Source organism: Coffea eugenioides, chromosome 8, assembly GCF_003713205.1.
Source record: "Coffea eugenioides isolate CCC68of chromosome 8, Ceug_1.0, whole genome shotgun sequence".
NCBI lineage: Eukaryota > Viridiplantae > Streptophyta > Magnoliopsida > Gentianales > Rubiaceae > Coffea > Coffea eugenioides.
The window spans coordinates 6,894,578-6,912,085 of NC_040042.1; the positions used below are offsets into that span (position 1 = coordinate 6,894,578).

At 33.6% G+C, this 17,508-nt stretch overlaps 3 protein-coding genes across 4 annotated transcripts; all 3 read left to right on the forward strand.

Moving 5' to 3' along the window:
• The first annotated feature begins 447 nt into the window (after positions 1–447).
• Positions 448–4,101, forward strand: LOC113779330. 2 transcript variants are annotated; one of them, XM_027324886.1, is made up of 4 exons: positions 448–587; positions 2,384–2,547; positions 2,710–3,000; positions 3,189–4,101. In XM_027324886.1, the coding sequence occupies exons 2-4, from the start codon at positions 2,407–2,409 to the stop codon at positions 3,828–3,830; spliced, it is 1,074 nt and encodes a 357-aa protein (XP_027180687.1). In that variant the 5' UTR covers positions 448–587; positions 2,384–2,406; the 3' UTR covers positions 3,831–4,101. The 2 variants fall into 2 exon arrangements, with proteins under 2 accessions (XP_027180687.1, XP_027180688.1); XM_027324887.1 differs by having other exon boundaries at positions 448–583.
• A 1,278-nt stretch (positions 4,102–5,379) lies between these two features.
• On the forward strand, positions 5,380–8,391 carry LOC113780922 (50S ribosomal protein L24). The gene is made up of 6 exons (XM_027326706.1): positions 5,380–5,487; positions 6,037–6,108; positions 6,216–6,311; positions 7,257–7,360; positions 7,447–7,583; positions 8,058–8,391. Exons 2-6 carry the CDS (start codon positions 6,049–6,051, stop codon positions 8,138–8,140), a joined length of 480 nt encoding a protein of 159 aa, XP_027182507.1. The 5' UTR covers positions 5,380–5,487; positions 6,037–6,048; the 3' UTR covers positions 8,141–8,391.
• A 613-nt stretch (positions 8,392–9,004) lies between these two features.
• LOC113779885 lies at positions 9,005–12,336 on the forward strand. Its single transcript, XM_027325652.1, has 2 exons — positions 9,005–9,448; positions 11,565–12,336. Exons 1-2 carry the CDS (start codon positions 9,257–9,259, stop codon positions 11,820–11,822), a joined length of 450 nt encoding a protein of 149 aa, XP_027181453.1. The 5' UTR covers positions 9,005–9,256; the 3' UTR covers positions 11,823–12,336.
• Positions 12,337–17,508: the final 5,172 nt, after the last annotated feature.

Below are 17,508 nucleotides of genomic sequence, written 5' to 3' on the forward strand. Positions count from 1 at the left end.
GTGATGTATGTGAGATAAAAAGGTGATTAGAAATATAAAAAGGTGAATTGAGAAATATGTTTATGATACAAGCGAAATATTATTTGAGATAATTTCACTGTCCAAACAAACCCTTATATCGATGACGAATTCATCCATGAACATGAGGTAAGAGATACACTGAGTAAGAGATTAAAAGAGAGAGAATAGAAAAAAAAATAGAAGAATAAAAATAAAAATAAGTATATCAATGGTGATTTCATTCCTAAACATGAGTTAGGAGGTGAATTGAACACAAGGAAACTGCAATTGCGAACTAAAGACTAGTTTTGCCATCTTTTCATTTGAATGTTCTTTCAGGGGTCAAAGTGCTAAAAAGATAAAGTTAGGGGCACAGTAGTTTTAGGGCCAAAATAATTTAGGAGGGTCTGCTGAAATTGACCCGAACAGAAATATCAAGTCCCAAGTTCCCAACAACCGCCAACCAATTTTGTGCTCTGGGCTGTGCTCTCCACACGTTTCTCTCGCTCGCAGCTTTACTAGGCCAACCAAACCTGCTCCAACTTTCCCCGCCGAGTCATTCACCGGAAAATCCACCTACTCCGTCGGTAACCCATTTGCCCTCTCTTCTCAATTCTCTAAAGTTTACGACTTTCTCTGCTTTTTATTCCTCTGAAAATCTGGATTCACATGTTTAGTTTCTAGAACATTCTCATTAAAGTTTGTATAAGGTTTATTTAGTTCTTGGGAAAAATCATGATTATTAGTAGCTAATTGGATTTTTTTTTTTTGCTTGTTTTGGGCTTTTGGTTTTGCATTTAATGTTATTTAGCCGCTGAGAGAGAAATCTTGTTGAGGTAAACGATGAATTTGTGACCTAATAATATGTGGTTTTGAACTGTTCGAAGTTATGCCCATGTTAAGGTTTCAAGCATTTAATTGCTGTTGACGGACTAGAAAGTTGGTTTGCAAAAATTTTTTTTCTGGGGGAAACGGTAGCTGCTTGCTAAATGGGAAAATTATACAAAATACATGGATAGATATATGGGAAATAATGAGGAGGCATTTTCTTGTTACATGTGATCGAAGATGTATACTTGGTGGTGCCTTTAAACTATTAAAAGTTCTTTTCATCAACCCCAGGAGTGATAAAGCATATGTTCCTTTGGCTTGATTTTATGGTAGCGTTCCTTGAGGTGGATTAGCCCAATTGGGGTTTGGGGAGTGTTCGATGGTAAACTCTCCCTACTTGTAGGTGGGAGTTTGATTGGCTATCCTGTCACCAATTAATTGCAGAGAGCATGGAAATGTGCTGTTCTTGACTAGAGATCGGGCATGAATCCATCTAGTTCCCTTTTCCCCAAAATCCCTAGTTGGGCTCTGCTTAGGTGTGGGTTAATATTGTTAGTGCTGCTAGAAAGGTTGCAGAATACTAAATTACACACAGGTCTTTGTATTTATTTTGTGGTTGTAGGGGTCTTAGTCTCCTGAATTGAGTTGAGTGCGCATTATGTGTCAACATGTGTATTAGGATCCTTTTGGTGGTTAACTGCAGAAAGATTGCTTCAATTGGGAATGTTGAAGAGAAAACTGTCCCTGGTGGGGGTGTAAATGAGCCAAATCAGCCCACATACTCTAAGCTTAGCTTGTTTATTTGCCAAGCCAAACTCAATTAACTAAATTTGACTGAAAGTGAACGATAAAAATTTTGTCCGTCGCCTTGTGAACAAAAATATACTGGATAATAAGATGTTAGAATCTAAAAAGTGGGAAATAGAGTTTGAGGCATATTAATATACTCTTGAGTTTCCTGCTATTTACCACTTTAAGTGGTTGTTGATGGTTTTTATGGGTCATAAACATTTCAATGCTTATATATTTCTTGCAATACACTTTCCAAGTTTTCTATCTGATCAGCTTTCTGCTGACTAGTTTCCTGCCGTTATTATGCTGTGACTGGTTAGTGCCCTAGCTGGTTTTGGATTCTTAACCCTTTGCTAACCACTAAAGCTGTTCCACTATAGCTTCACCTGATCAGAAGATGCAATACATCTTGAGTTCTAACTCAGCTTGAGTTGCCAAATAGGTGTATTTTTGCTTGTCCTGTATTCAAAATCTTGGAACAATCAAAACAATAAACATCGTTGTTACCTCATGTTCCTCTGCAATTATTGCCTGCTTTGTGCCATCAGAAGAGTAGGTTCCAGTTCATGTTTTATATGCATTTCCTTTCTTCATTTGATGAATGGTACTTTCTACAGCTCTATCTACTGTCATCCGTTCGTGCTTGCATGACCATTATACTAGACATGAATTACTAGATAATGTTTCATTTAAATTATCTTGATCTTCTCCAACTATATGAGTTCTGCAAATATGAACTGTGGTAAATGCTGTGTTGCAGAAACCGGTTTGGAGGTAGAAAGAATGGAATTTTTCTTCAAGTCATTGAATGAGGAGTCACGTGACTGCTCCTTTGATGAGCAGGACATCCAGAAATGTCCATTCTTGAGGAACGTCAGCAAACCAACCAATTTCTCTTTCTCTTCGCTGAACCTCTCTCTTCACGTAAGATGTTTATTCCTTGCTTTGATGATTTGAAGGCTTCCTACTAATTTACTTGGAGAAGCTAATTGAGGCGAATGTCTTTTGGAGGATTGTGATGCTCTGGCTATTTGCTTTGAGCTCCATGGATATTATGCTTACAATACCTTTGCCTTTAATTTTCAGGTAAGAGGATCCAAAGGACCAATATTTGAAGATGGCCCCAGCTTCGAGACGGCCTTTAGACTTTTCCATGGAAAAGATGGAATTGTCCCACTATCTGGGAAGCCTCAGCTGCAATTTGAGAAAATTGAAGCGGAGCCTGCACCTAAATTTGACCCTTTGGCTGCCAAAGCTGCGACCATCAGTTTGTCATCATTTGGACCAGGTGGTCCATTCGGTTTTGATTTTTTCTCAGAAAAATGGAAAAAGCAGAAAAAGAGTTCAGGAACATCTAAAAAGAAGAATTCACATCAAGTATGTTTCTTTGAACTTTGCAAATATTATTGTTTCTGAAAGGGGATTGACATAATTTAGTTTCCCATTTCCATATCCATAACATGAACTTTTATGAAATTGAACCCCGAGGGCTTGCACATGATTTGCTGTGGTTTTGTTGTGAAACTGGTCCTTTGAATATTTAGTAATATTTAATCGTCTTCCAGGGAGATCCTTCAAAACATGAGGCACTGGGAAATGAATGGTTGGAAACAGGCAATTGTCCAATTGCCAAGTCATACCGTGCTGTGAGTGGTGTCCTCCCACTTGTAGCAGCAGCTCTCCGGCCGCCACCCGGAATCAAGCTTAAATGTCCACCTGCAGTGGTTGCAGCGAGGGCTGCCCTTGCAAGAACTGCTCTTGTCAGGACTCTTCGGCCACAGCCACTAACTTCAAAGATGCTCGCCATTGGTGCTTTGGGCATGGCAGCTAATGTTCCGTTAGGCATCTGGAGGGAACACACTAAGAAGTTCTCATTATCATGGTTTGTTGCAGTGCATGCTGCAGTCCCATTTATAGCCATGCTCAGGAAGTCTGTTGTTATGCCCAAGACTGCCATGGCATTAACCATTGCAGCTTCTGTCTTAGGCCAGGTTATTGGTTCAAGAGCAGAGCGCCTTCGATTGAAAGCCAATGCTGAGAACGTAAAGATGACAGCACTGATAGTTCCAGCTAGTGTTAGTACTGGTTATAACCTACTGCAGGCTGATGGTGTACCCTCTGCTCATTGTGGTAAGCAAGAGTTTATGAGAGATCAACTCCCCGACAAGGATATTAGCATATCTTCACCAGCCAGTGTCTGTTTCTGAAGTGGCACGGCAACAATCTAGTATAGTTACATAAATAAGAATGGAGTATTGCATATGCTAAGACAATGTACTAAGATACAAGTAAATTGGACTTGGAAACTATGATGGCAAGCGGATAATGTGCTATTTATGAGAATAAAATATGTAATTTGTATGCCGCGTGTGATATGATGTTTTTGGTTGTTAGGATAGGATAAACTAAGACTTGAAGGTGTGCTGCAGCCTGTCATTGTATTGCTTTAAAGCAATTAGTGCTTTGGTGATTTTATCTTCTTGCTGTTCCTTTTCATACTTGAATTATATCAAGAAACACATGGTGAACTGCTAAAAATTGCTTAGGTTGTGATTCTGAGCACGGTAGCAAAATGTTTTCAAAGTGCAGCTGTGCTCAAAGTTGAAAACTGGTAGACTTTTTTCTTTAAACTTATGAAATGATGATCAGGGCCCTTCCCCAACACTTAAAACCACCGCTGGTCGTTAAGTTCATGCCTGTTATGACTGTAACTGATTATTAGCTAAGGAATTTTACCACTCTCAACTGCAAGTGTTACTGCAACAGCTGAATTTCCGACTGTACTGAAAAGGGGTTAAACGAAAATCTACCTTATATTTGGCCTAAGTGACCTTTAAACTGACTACATGCAGATGGCTAAAAGTGTAAAAATCTCAAGGCTGGAACTAATTGATTGCGGAGACATGGTTTGGCAAGAGAAATGCTATGTTAAAAAAGCAATCACAGCTTCTGCATTTTTATGTTTGGATTATATTTTTCTGGATTTTTTTTTGTAGAAAAATTACTATAGCGATTTGATATATTTGAGATAAAAAATTGATTGAAAAATGTGTTCACGGAAAACGTAACAATTTTCTCCAAACAAGACCAATCATTGAGACTACGTAAATTTTTGTCCATCTAACAAGTCGTTAAGATGAACTTCATAGGTTAATTATTTTAAAAAAATAGAAGTGTTTTGAAAAGATGTATAAATGCAAAGGGGATCAATAATTATAAATGTATGGATTTACATAGTAGGTTGGATGTGGTTCAGAATTATTTTTTTTTACAAGTAACTCATTCAAACAATTATAAAAGTGGAAAAGGTCTACTCACTCAATATTTGATTGCATAGGTAGAATAATTAAGAGGAAAATATTACCTTTTTTTTTAAAATTTTCTTCCCCCTCTTAATTACAAAACCATTCGGATATGTACTTACTCGAATATAAGTAGATACAATATACACACACATAACATAAATTGTAATCCTCACCATTCTCATATAAGAAGAACAAGCAAAAAAAAAAAAGAATAGGAATAATTTTCCAGCAACAGATTTCCTTAGTCTGGATAAACTAAAATTAAAAGAAAGTAAAAAAGGCGAAAGCAAAAAATTACAGAAAGAAATCGAAAGAAAAAAAAAACTCGATAATCAATCATAAACAAATTCAAAATTGGTCATATCACTACTGTACCAGAGCTTAGGTAGAAAGACAAAATCGCCCCCAAGTTTATAGAAATATTGTACGTTTTCTCCTTCAAGCCTCAACCCCCAAACCCAACCAGACTAAACCCTACTCTACACTGTAGATTTAACATTTTTTGCTTCTTCTCCACTGCCAATCCTAGAAAGTTTGGAGTATCTTCGTGAAATCCCAGGTTAGGATTTATGATTATTGTTGAAAAATACGAAATTCCCTTTTTCCCATTATCAAATTTTGTGCATCGTTTTCTTTATATCAAGTTTTTTTTGGGTATGAAGTGAGGTGAGTAATTGATATTTCTAGGAATCTAAAGTCGTGGATTTTATGTGGGTTAATTTTTTACTTTTGAATTTATTGGCTTTGAGATTTTTTGATCGGATTTTTTAATTTTTACCAGTAGATTTGTGCTTGTTCGTTGGCTAACGGAGTAGTATCCACCTTTTCTTTAAGCTTTGAAGAAATGGATAATCCTTACAATCTGTTTGTTAGCTAGAGAAATGCAAAATTTTGAGGATTTATGGTGATTAGTTTAAACAAGGGTTGAGAATTGATTTGGGAATTTCGCCCCAAATGGATGAATTTTGTTGTGTAAAAGATCTTTAGCTTGTTTTAGTGGTAGCATGCCATTTGGATTGTTGGACATGGGCTTCCACGTTTTCGTTTTCTTATGTGAAGTTTCAAAACTTGTATGATTATATTTTGATATGGGTGACGGAAATTGTAGGGACTTCTCGAAATGGGTTGGAAAGCAGCACAGAAATTGATACATCATTGGAAGATTCTCAGAGGTGATAATGTAAGAAAAGAGTGACGAAAGTAATGTGGCCCATTCTTTTCTTATGGCCTTTCTTGTTGAAATGTTTGTTGTTCATTGTATCTCAAATTTTTTTTCCTAACTTGCAGGTGATGATAATTAGGGGAAAAGACAAAGGAGAGACTGGTCTTGTAAAGCGTGTTGTTCGCTCTCAAAATCGTGTTCTTGTCGAAGGCAAGAATTTGGTGAGCTGTTCTGCCTGATCTGTTTTACAAATTTTCACATTCCCTTTCATATGTTTTGGATCATATTGCTCGATGCTTCCTGAACAAATTGCACACAAGATGCCCAATTATGCTGTCTTATATTACTTCTTATTGTTTTGTGTGAAAGCATGATTGACTGTAATATAGGAAGCTCCAATTGTGTGAGGCATATAGCAGATATTGATGATTCTATTTGTTATTTTTGGTAAGCAAATTTAATTGGAATGGGCGTTTCTCATTGAATTGTTCACTGGAGGACATGAATACCTTCCTGAATGTCTTACAACAAATTGAACGACAAAGTAATTACAAGTATTGGTGCACTTTACTGCATACTGGTCCTCTTTTGTTCAGTGGAGAGTCATTCTCCTGAAGCTTCTTTCTGGGGTGAAGAGGAATTGAAAGAAGAGGATTAGTGCTTCACTATCTCTCTCATTATTTCTGTCTCTCTCTCGCTATTCCCCTTGGGTAGGAGCAATAGATTGTGTTGCTTGATTTGTTTTGGATGAGAGAAAGTGGTGATTTACAGTTTCATGGAAATCATTTAGCTGTTACCTAACTTTGTGATGACTTAGATATGGAGGACCTTAATAGAAGAACAAGCAGTTGGTGGATGATGTTGCTATTTAAATTTTTGACACCTGTTACTCATGATTCAAAATGAATAGGCAGTCAATGATGTTATGTATCCCTTGTGTTAATATTTTGAAATTTGAGAGCCATCTTATGGGAGAACCTCCTTTATAACTGCATGATAATCTATTGCTTTCACACCACATGATGCTATAAGGATATTCAGTTGAGAGCTGGAGGGTATGGATGAAAATTATGTGTATGAACTTCCATGTTCACTAGTGTTTGGAAGTCTTCACTTTTTCTGTGTATTTTGAAACGGAATATCATTTTCAAATTTTCTCCTTGCAGGTTAAGAAACATATCAAGCAGGGGCAAGGTCATGAAGGTGGGATCTTTACAGTTGAAGCCCCATTGCACGTCTCAAATGTCCAGGTTGTAGATCCGGTGACAGGGTACGCATGGATGAACTAGTTAACTGATCCTATCTAGGTCAATTTTGCTTGCAAGGAAAGGGTGATGATGGTCTCTTGTTTGGCAGGAAACCATGCAAGGTAGGAATCAGATATTTGGAAGATGGTTCCAAAGTAAGAGTTTCCCGAGGTATTGGAGCATCAGGTTCTATAATTCCCCGGCCTGAGATCTTAAAGATAAGAACAACACCAAGACCAACAGTTGGTAATGTTCAGCTACCCTTTGTTACTTATCTGCTGTTATGTTGTTTTGTCTTAGATTCCAGAATACTTACAGCATTCACACCTTGTCAAGATCTGAGAATTGTTCTTGGATGTAATTTATTGAACCTTGTCATGAGTTTAGGACTGCTGCTCATTGTTCACGTGCTTATAGTGACTGAAACCATTTGTCCGTATGGTTTTTGATGAGTACTCTCAATGTCTTTTTGACAATTACAATTAAAACATGTCAGTGTGAGGAAGACTAGACCAGCCTGCTAATTGCAGGTACTGTGGTATTTCAAGAAGTTTAAGTTTGTGCTGTCTTCTGTTTTTAACTACCGAAGTATGTTCTAGCATTTGAAATTCCCTTGTGAGAGTACGAAAGGTTGTTCTGCTCAACTTCTGTTTATTACTGCACTTCTTTTGCTATTTTTTTCCTGCGTCTTATTAACTGCATTTTCACTCTTCTATGCAGCTGGTCCCAAGGACACTCCAATGGACGTAGTACTGGAAAGGACATATGATCCTAAAACTGGGTTGGGAATGCCTGGTCTTTAAGCCTAGTCATGCTTCAAGTTTACAAGATCTTGGATTGGCTTCTTATCACCTCCTGAGTATTGTAACTGATCTTGATAGTGCTCGCTGGCACTTAGAAACGTGGGATGTGTAACCAATTTGCTGTAGTTAGTGGTGTTAGCCTCTTGTGATGATAGGAACCACCATTCTTGAGATATGGGAATGGTAAAACTAAGTCACTTTTTGATTGAAATAACTAAGAAGCTGCTTCTGCACTGACAGGGATTGTGAAATTTGAGATGCCTAGTCTATGATAATTCACATGGATTGCATCAGAAATGCATAGCTCTATACTTTCTAACTAGTACTAGGTGATTATCATATAAAAAAATTTATGTGCTTGAGAAGTTAGTTTTTTTTTTTTTTTTGGCTTAAGAAATTGGTTTACTCTCTTGAATAATAAAGGAAACTAATATACTAACTTAATCTAAATTGGTTTGATAATTTATAAATCAAAATAGTTCGTGCATTTAACCTTGTTTAAACATTGAAATGATAATAACTCATTTAATTTCAACTCATCTTATCATATAACAACTCCATACAAGATTGGGGCACTATTAGTTGAGATTTGGCTCCATCAACTGTAATCAATTCATCTCATTTAAACTCATTAAGTTATAACAATTCGGAGTTGGGGTAGCAAAGATTGAGATTGGTGCAAATAATTCTGATGATTGTACTTTTTAAAATTTATTTACACAAAAATTTACATTTATTAAAGAAGTTGAAATAGATATAGATGAACAAAAGACTCGAGCATAATTTTTGTTAAAAAATTGGTTATCTTTATTAAAAAAATTAATCTTTCTTATTTCTTATCGACTGGGCCAACTTTTTTAGAAGCATAGGCAGAAATGCCTAAACCAATTTGTATTATTGGCCAGGACGTGTTTATGCTTTATAACTAGGACAATTAGGCTTGTTTGAACTCGTTTATACTCTGCGGCTCCAGGGGTGGTGGCCGCCTGCTGATCAGTAGTAAGCATCCGGGCCAACTGGTTAACGCAGTGGAACTGCCTCTCGGGGCGTTTTTGGGCTTTAAGAGTTGCGGCCGGTGTCCAGCAACAAGGGTCTTCGATATTGTGGAGGTAAATAATGTGGTTGGGGGGCGGAAATGGAGCTGTGACGACATTCGTGAGATATTTCTCGAGAAAACGAGCACCCAATCTGCGGAAAATCAACCCTAAGGTGCCGCAGCAAGAGGCCGCCGTCATTGCTGAATCTCTCTATCACATCATCAAGCAGAACGGCCCTCTATCCGTCTCCAACACTTGGAACCACGCCAAGGTAATATGCCCTTCAAAGCAAATTCTGGAATTACTACTCTGCTTAGAATGTTATCATTTTGAAAGTTATTATTGTCTTCTAGTTGTTTGATAAAATGTTTCAATGAACTAATGTGCTTATTTTGGTACATGTTTTATTGGTGTTTTGTTTTTTGGAGGATTACTATATAGTCGAGGAGAAATAGACTTTTATCGCATTTTTGCTACAGTTGTATATAGCAATAGCTGGTATTTAGTACTCAAAATTTATCCTGGTTTACTTCAATTATTTATCTATTCATTTTTAGGCATTATAGGGAGCTGTTTTCTTAATGCCCTTCTCTAGCCGTGCACCTACTTTCACGATATCTTACCGTTAAGCCTCCCTGATGAGCAGTTTCACGAGGACATTTGTTTGACTTTGACCTTTATATTTCTCCTTGAGACCACACATTTATCTTTCCAAGAGAAATAGCCTATCCCAGGTCCCCAAAGCTCTCTTTATCTGGGATAATGCCTGTATTGAGGGGCAAATCATTTCCCTTGATAAAAGACAGATAGGTTAAACTACATTGAAGTCAGGAAAAAAAAGGAGAGACAATGAAGTTGGTTTTCAGAATAATTATTCTGTTGAACCTAATTTGATAATAGCTTCTTGTTCGAGTTTGTCAAGAAAGGGCACGTCCCTAAATTGGTACATTATGTTCCTCTCAGTTGCTTTCTTCGTATTAGGAAATATATTGGGGTGAAATATCAACCATGGCCAGTTTTTGTAGTTAATTTAGTGTCACTTTAGGAGAAACATTGCAGCACTGCCGAAATGGATTTGTATCCTGTATAAACCTAAGGAGACAATTTTTTATGGTACTTTTGTGGGCAAGGAAGTAATTTCTAAAAGAAATCTAGTACTTCTTCTCAACATCAAATATGTTGACAACATGAAAGATGTAAAATGTTTAGAGCATTATTTTCTTAACCAAACATCCTCATAGTATTGCTTCTGTGAACCCTTGAGTAAATATTGTTCCTGAATTGTTAGCCTGGGATCCAATTTTGAACTCATACCTTATCGAAGATTAACATCTCTAGCAAACTGGATGCTTTCCTTATACACCTACCCTACTACAAAAATGGTCATAAGATATTATGTTGGAATTTGATTACCTTTCCCAGCTCAACTTCAAATGATTACACGACTGACCTCATGTATTCTGATAATTGTGTCATGTTTTTAGTGCTGCTGCTTTTTTATGCTGATTAATGCTTATAGAACCCTAACTGAGGGTTGGGGAAGTTAAAGTCATTCTTGTAGTTCACTTTTAACATAGTTTACTTGGACAAAAATTGACAGGTTCCAGAGAAGAACTTTTTTTTTATGTAGAAATCTTTCTCAAAGTAACATAGTATTTCATGTTTAACCAAGTAGCCTTAATCTTTCTGTTTATAGTAATTGTATGATACATGTCTTTTGAAATGTTTATGTTGCTAGAATCTCAGGCACAAGGAAATGATAGCTGAAAATCTTTTTCTGTCTTAATTTGTCCCTATCTTATTGAAGCTGTCTAGCTTTCTGTGTTCATCTGTCTCTAATTTACGTCCCTTGCCAAAAATGACCATCAAATTTTCCTCCCATTTTCCATTTGAAACCCTTACACATAACTCTTTGCTTAAAACCTTATGTGGACTTTTATGCATGACACCAAAGAGAACTATTGCATTAGAAAAGCATTCCTTTATTTGTCTTTTCCTCTGAACTTGCTCCTTTGGTGCCACACATAAGCTGACGTGCGGCTGACACACTATTGCATTAGAATTTATTTTAAATTTTAAACACAATATTGCAGTGGAATTTATGTTATGTTTTAGTTTCACTGGAAGATTACAGATGCTGTTTTTCTGCTACCTGATTTATATATTTATCAAGAATTATAGCAGTGATAAGGCATCCTTTGTTCATTTAATTTCACTTGTTGGACTTAACTTTTCTACTGTATTTACTCACACAACAAAATTCTGGTCCATTAATGATTCAAGCCTTATAGCTTGCCCATGCACACTTTGTTTGTCCTCTCTGATCAATTTCAATCAAACATCATAGATCAATCCTCATCTCTCTTTCTTGTCGATATATATTGCAGGAAGCTGGTATCAATGGATTAAATAGCAAGACACACATGAAGCTGATGCTTAAGTGGATGACGGGTAGAAGCATGTTGAAGCAAACTTGTAACCATGTCGGCTCCAGCAAGAAATTTGTGCTTTCAACTCTGCCTGAAGAGTCTCAAGTCAACCAACCAAAAAATTCTGTGGATATGGTGCTTAAGTGTGAAAATCCCAACACAAAAGGAGTAAGACAGGTGCAGTCCAAGACAAAAGGGGCTAAACAAGCACGGTAGTACACGTCAAAAGGAAAACAAGATGATTACATGCTTAGTGAGCATCAGAGAGATAAAATGGTTATGCCAGTGGTGAATGCATACACCGCGGTGTAGCTTTTGTCAAGCGCATTGGTGTCATCCTGGATCTATGTGGTTCTTATTAACGAAACTTTTAGCTACATGAAGCGATCTGTACGTGGCTTTCAGGTTATCCAAGTTATGAGACTTAGTGGCTTAATCCTTAACCTATTTGCTTTTTTCCAATGGAAATTTGTAGCTCTATGAAACCATCTGCATATTGCTTTTGGATGACCCAGATTGCGAGACTCAGTAGCTCTGTTAGTGATGTGTTTTTGGCCCGGAATGCCTCTCCAATCTCGATTGGCTGACTTATATTCTAGTACTGGCCTTCCCTTAGGGATTGGGTTTTGTTTCATTTTGAACCATTTTGCTCTGAGCGACTGGTGCTGTTCTTTATTGAGCATATCCTCAATTGTTTTGAGACATGGAAACATATGTTCGACCTGAAGGAGCTCCCTTTGACTCCCCGTTAGTTTGAGATCTTGAGACCATTTTCCCTCCTGTGCACTGCCTTTTTAAGATCTAAAAGTCTGAGATCATTTAGGCCGGGCTTGTTTTTTCTTTTTCCTTTTTTAGTAGAAAACTACAACTTTATTCATTAACCATTAATCAACCAACTAGATAAATCAGTCATAATAGAGGAAAAAGTAGTTCCAGGTGGATGCTTAGCCAGATTCAATAACCAGAGCCAAACAAAATTCGCAAGCTTAATTGGGCTTTGTTTTGATTTTAAACTTTCATGTTTGATTCTTGTTAATCGGATCGTTCTTTTTTAGGTCAATTGGCTGTGGATTTAGTTCGCAAGGTATAAAGTACCATTCTGTTCTGGAATTTCAGGAGTTTGACCTTAATTTGGCCGATATTTGTGACTCCTTTTTAGAATTTTAGCTTTTGTTTTTTGTGAAAAAAATAGATTCTCCTCAGCAAAAGGATCTCAAAAATATATACGAGAGTAAGAAAAAGATGGGCTAATTGATCAGAATATAGACGTAAAAAAAAAAGGTCAGACAACTACGGTTCTGGCATGGGGTTGTATAAATCTATGGGTGCCGGGCTGTGTCAGCCCGGCACCTGACACACCAATTTTTTTTTTTAAAAGTTGTCAGGTGCCGGGCTGTGTCAGCCCGGCACCTGACACCACTTTATTTTTTTTTTAAGTTGTCACAGCCCGGCGCCCATCAAAGCATCCCAAACCAAAGATATCCATTTTGTGTTTTGGTTGAGAAAGAGAGAGACCCGAAAAGTTGTGTTGCATGAAGATTAATTTGAATAGGGCACTATATAATCTGATAAAGGTCAACCAAAATAAAAAATTTGACAAAGAAAGTGTCAAAATTGGCATGGAATTGAATCTAGTATGTACCCTTGCAGAGTTCAATATTATTATAGCATAACTAAGTATTGACGGATTCCAACTCAAGTTGCATATGTTGCTGCTGATTCAGGAAACGGGGTAGCCGGAAATTATACACAGGAAAAAAAAGAGGCAAATAGGAAAAGTAAACAAAATTACTAGCTGGGCTTATTTTAGTTTAGATCAATGAGAATGGTGCTTGTAACTTTTGCTATAAGTATGAGTCAAAATTTGAATTGGTATAGAAAAATAAAAATAAAAAACACATTTGACATTCAACTTTTACAAACACGCAAAAGGTGAAAAAAAAAATTTTTTTGGGTCAAGGCATCTTGACAAAAATTTTTATAATATTTTGGATTGAGCATTATTTCTTCAATTTTATTTGTTTACAACATCATTACAATTTTCAATACACCTTTTTATCTTCCCAATTACCTTTTTATCTCATATACATCACATCACAAAAAGTGTTACAGTAAAAATATCCCAAATAACTTACAATCCAAGCAAATCCAGGCGTCGTAATTAAATTTCTTAAAATATATATCATTTTTCACGGTAGCTCCTAACAATTTTTTTGTCTCGCTTTATCTTGCATTGGACACAATTATACCTATACTATTATTAACTCTTCTTTCTCTGGCATTTTTTTGTTCCTTTTTTGTGGTATTATATTTTCTTTGTCACTTTATTGTTTCTTTAAATTTTCTTCTTTTTTCACAAAAATTGATATCTTAATGATTGAAATTGAAAAAGAGAAACTGTAGAATTCTATCTTTTCCTTAAATGATTAAAAAATATTCAAATCACTTGACTTGAAATACAATTATCTAGTATCCATATTCTTTTAATTTTGAATTTTCCTCTTTCATTTATAGTTTCTCATTTTATTCTCAAGAAAATATCGTAAGGCTGAAATTGTGATATGATTAGTAATTATCAATTCCAATTTGTGACATGTTGCATCATGCAAAAGATCAAACCCCAAACCCTAAACACTAAACCCTAAACACTAAACCCTAAACCCTAAACCCTAAAACCCTAAACATTAAACCCTAAACAGTAAACTAATTCATTTAAATTCATTTAATCGAAATTCATTTAAACTAATTAAACTAATAACATATACTAAATAACATAAACTAACCTCGCCAAATACATCTAAATTCATTTAATCGAACCTCTTAAATTTAACTAATTCCACAATTAATTCAACTAATTAATCGACTAAACTAATTCAAATAATTGTTTACTAAATAACATAAACTAATTATCAACTAATTTGCATAATAAAGTAAATTGTATTAAACTAATAACACTAATATCTATACTTAAGTTATGCTAAATACATCAATTTTAGTTAAACTAATTTAATTAATCCATTAAACAAATTTAAACAACTGGATACTAAGGTGAGATTCCACCAACTAAGAAGCACCACTTATTAGTCGACATCTCATAAATACAAAAACTCTGCGGCTTCTTAACAATTGAATCAGAAGACAGAAAATTGAATTAGCTTTAAAAAGCTGTCAGGTGCCGGGCTGATACAGCCCGGCACCTGACAATGAAGTTTTTTTCCAAAGCTGTCAGGTGCCGGGCTGACACAGCCCGGAACCTGACAACTTTAAAAAAAAAAATTGGTGTGTCAGGTGCCGGGCTGTGTCAGCCCGGCACCCATAGATTTATACAGATCCAATGTCAGAACCGTAGTTGTCTGACCTTTTTTTTTTTCGTCTATATTCTGATCAATTAGCCAAAAAGATGACCTTGGGAAATTTCCAGCAATTCATAGCCAGCATTGGTGCAGTTCTGGTGCTAACAGCGTATGATTTGTGATAGTGAAAGAGAAGAAGAGGAAAATACAAGGAAACCAAAAAGATAAATAAAGAAATTAAAACCCATTCCTGAATTATAGAACTACCAAACACTCGATGGAACCGTGAATCCATCGCTACTATCCAGTCATAACTGTCTATAAGCATCTATGAAAATAAAACCATTATCCCCAATAAGAAACTAAAAAGCTAAGGGTGTGTTTGGATCCTTGTTTTTGGAGCTGTTTTTGAAAAACTGTTTTTCGCATCCCAAATGCTACAGTAAATGTGTATTTCTAAAACAACTCCAAAAACACCATATCCAAACATTATATCAAAAACAACTACATATGTATATTATATATATATATATTATATTAATATAAATTGAAATATACAAATTGAAAATTATATATATTATATATTATATAAATATTTATATACATTAATATTATAAATAATATATTATAATATACATAATATAATATACATAATATGTAATATTGTATACATAAATGTGTAAATATTTATACATAATATATTATGTACATTATATTATAATATATACATTATTAATGTATAATATTATTATGTACATTATTGTGTATAATAATGTCTAATAATGTTAGGTATAATATATAATATACATAATATGTAATAATGTAATAATGTATATTATGTATAATATATTATATTATATATATACAATATTATGTATATTATACAAATTGAAAATTATATATTATATATTTATATATTATATGAATATTTATATAATGAAATATACAATAAATATTACAAATTGAAATATTATATAAACACCATATATTATAATATTATAATATTTATAATTAATATTTATTTTTACATATTATAAATATTTTATTTTACTTAAAAAATATTTTTACATATTTATAATATATTTATATGAATATTATATATTATATATAAATTATATATAATATAATATATATTTTACATTTATATAAATGTACATTTATACATAATATATATATATATTTATGTATATTTATAATATACATTTATATTATGTATTATACATAATATAATACATTTATATTAATATACATAATATTAATTTTACATTTATACATAATATTAATACATTTGTACATTTATATTAATTATATTAATACATTTATACATAATATTAATATATATTAATAAAATTATAATTTATACATTTATATAATATTCATTTGTAATTTATACGTTTATAATAATATACACTTTTACATTTGTAAATATATTTATAATATGTATTATATGTAATATAATACATTTATATATTTTTATATAAATACATAAATATATTTATTTATAAATGTATATTTATATAAAAATATAAAATTTATAATTTATACATTTATACATTTATACATTTATGTAATATTCATTTATAATTTATAAATTTACAATAATATACACTTATACATTTATAAATATATTTATATTATGTATTATATATAATATAATAAATTTATAATATATTTTTATATAAATATATTTATTTATAAATATTTATTAATGTATTATAAATCCATAAATGTATATTTATATAAAAATTATAATTTATAATTTATAATTTATATAATATTCATTTATAATTTATACATTTATAATAATATACACTTATACATTTATAAATATATTTATATTATGTATTATATATAATATAATACATTTATATATTTTTTAGCGAATATATAAATATATTTATTTATAAATATTTATAAATTTATTATAAATGCATAAATGTATGTAAAAATAAAATTATAAAAATACCCAAAAATATGTTTTAAAAATACCTCTAAAAATAATCCAAAAAAATCTTCAGTAAAAGTTTTTATATAGTTTTTGAAAAATAACCTAAAAAACAACTAATCCAAACGGACTTGTATTTCAAAAACGAAATGCTACAGTGCTGTTTTGAAAAACAACCCCAAACAGCTATAATTTTTTAGACATCATCTGTAGCAATTGTAGTATCAAGTCATTTCTTCATGGTACACGTCAAAAAAAAAAAAATAAGGGATTATAATAATTCTAGAGGTCGATTTTATATTTCATATCTCATCCTGCAATGCAAGCCCCGTTCCATAATAGGTTAGCTTAAGATGCTTGTGATAATTACAGCCTTAAAGAGTCAGAATCAGAATTCAGAAAAACATCCATGTGAAAACTACAACCTTAATGTCAGGCAGGCATCGATTAAATTGCATCTTTCAAGAATTAAACAGAAATTAGTCAGACTTCTAATGATACAACACATGTATTGAGATTAGTACTTCTAACAAAGTGGTTCCCACGATGCCTCCTCCATCAAGCATAGTTCATGCTTCTATGAGCACACAAGAACCAAGAAGACACGCGAAAGCATCCACCAAACGCTACCCTTTTCAGAAAATACATCAAATGCATAGAAGGA

What these genes read in the sequence shown, in the direction of transcription:
- LOC113779330 (XM_027324886.1), top strand. Translation starts at nt 2,407, where the DNA reads ATGGAATTTTTCTTCAAGTCATTGAATGAGGAGTCACGTGACTGCTCC. An exon ending in CGCTGAACCTCTCTCTTCAC is followed by an intron (nt 2,548 to 2,709) that starts GTAAGATGTTTA and finishes TTTAATTTTCAG; the next exon opens with GTAAGAGGATCCAAAGGACC. An exon ending in AAAAGAAGAATTCACATCAA is followed by an intron (nt 3,001 to 3,188) that starts GTATGTTTCTTT and finishes ATCGTCTTCCAG; the next exon opens with GGAGATCCTTCAAAACATGA.
- LOC113780922 (XM_027326706.1), top strand. Translation starts at nt 6,049, where the DNA reads ATGGGTTGGAAAGCAGCACAGAAATTGATACATCATTGGAAGATTCTC. An exon ending in TTGTCGAAGGCAAGAATTTG is followed by an intron (nt 6,312 to 7,256) that starts GTGAGCTGTTCT and finishes TTCTCCTTGCAG; the next exon opens with GTTAAGAAACATATCAAGCA. An exon ending in AACACCAAGACCAACAGTTG is followed by an intron (nt 7,584 to 8,057) that starts GTAATGTTCAGC and finishes TCTTCTATGCAG; the next exon opens with CTGGTCCCAAGGACACTCCA.
- LOC113779885 (XM_027325652.1), top strand. Translation starts at nt 9,257, where the DNA reads ATGTGGTTGGGGGGCGGAAATGGAGCTGTGACGACATTCGTGAGATAT. An exon ending in ACACTTGGAACCACGCCAAG is followed by an intron (nt 9,449 to 11,564) that starts GTAATATGCCCT and finishes TATATATTGCAG; the next exon opens with GAAGCTGGTATCAATGGATT.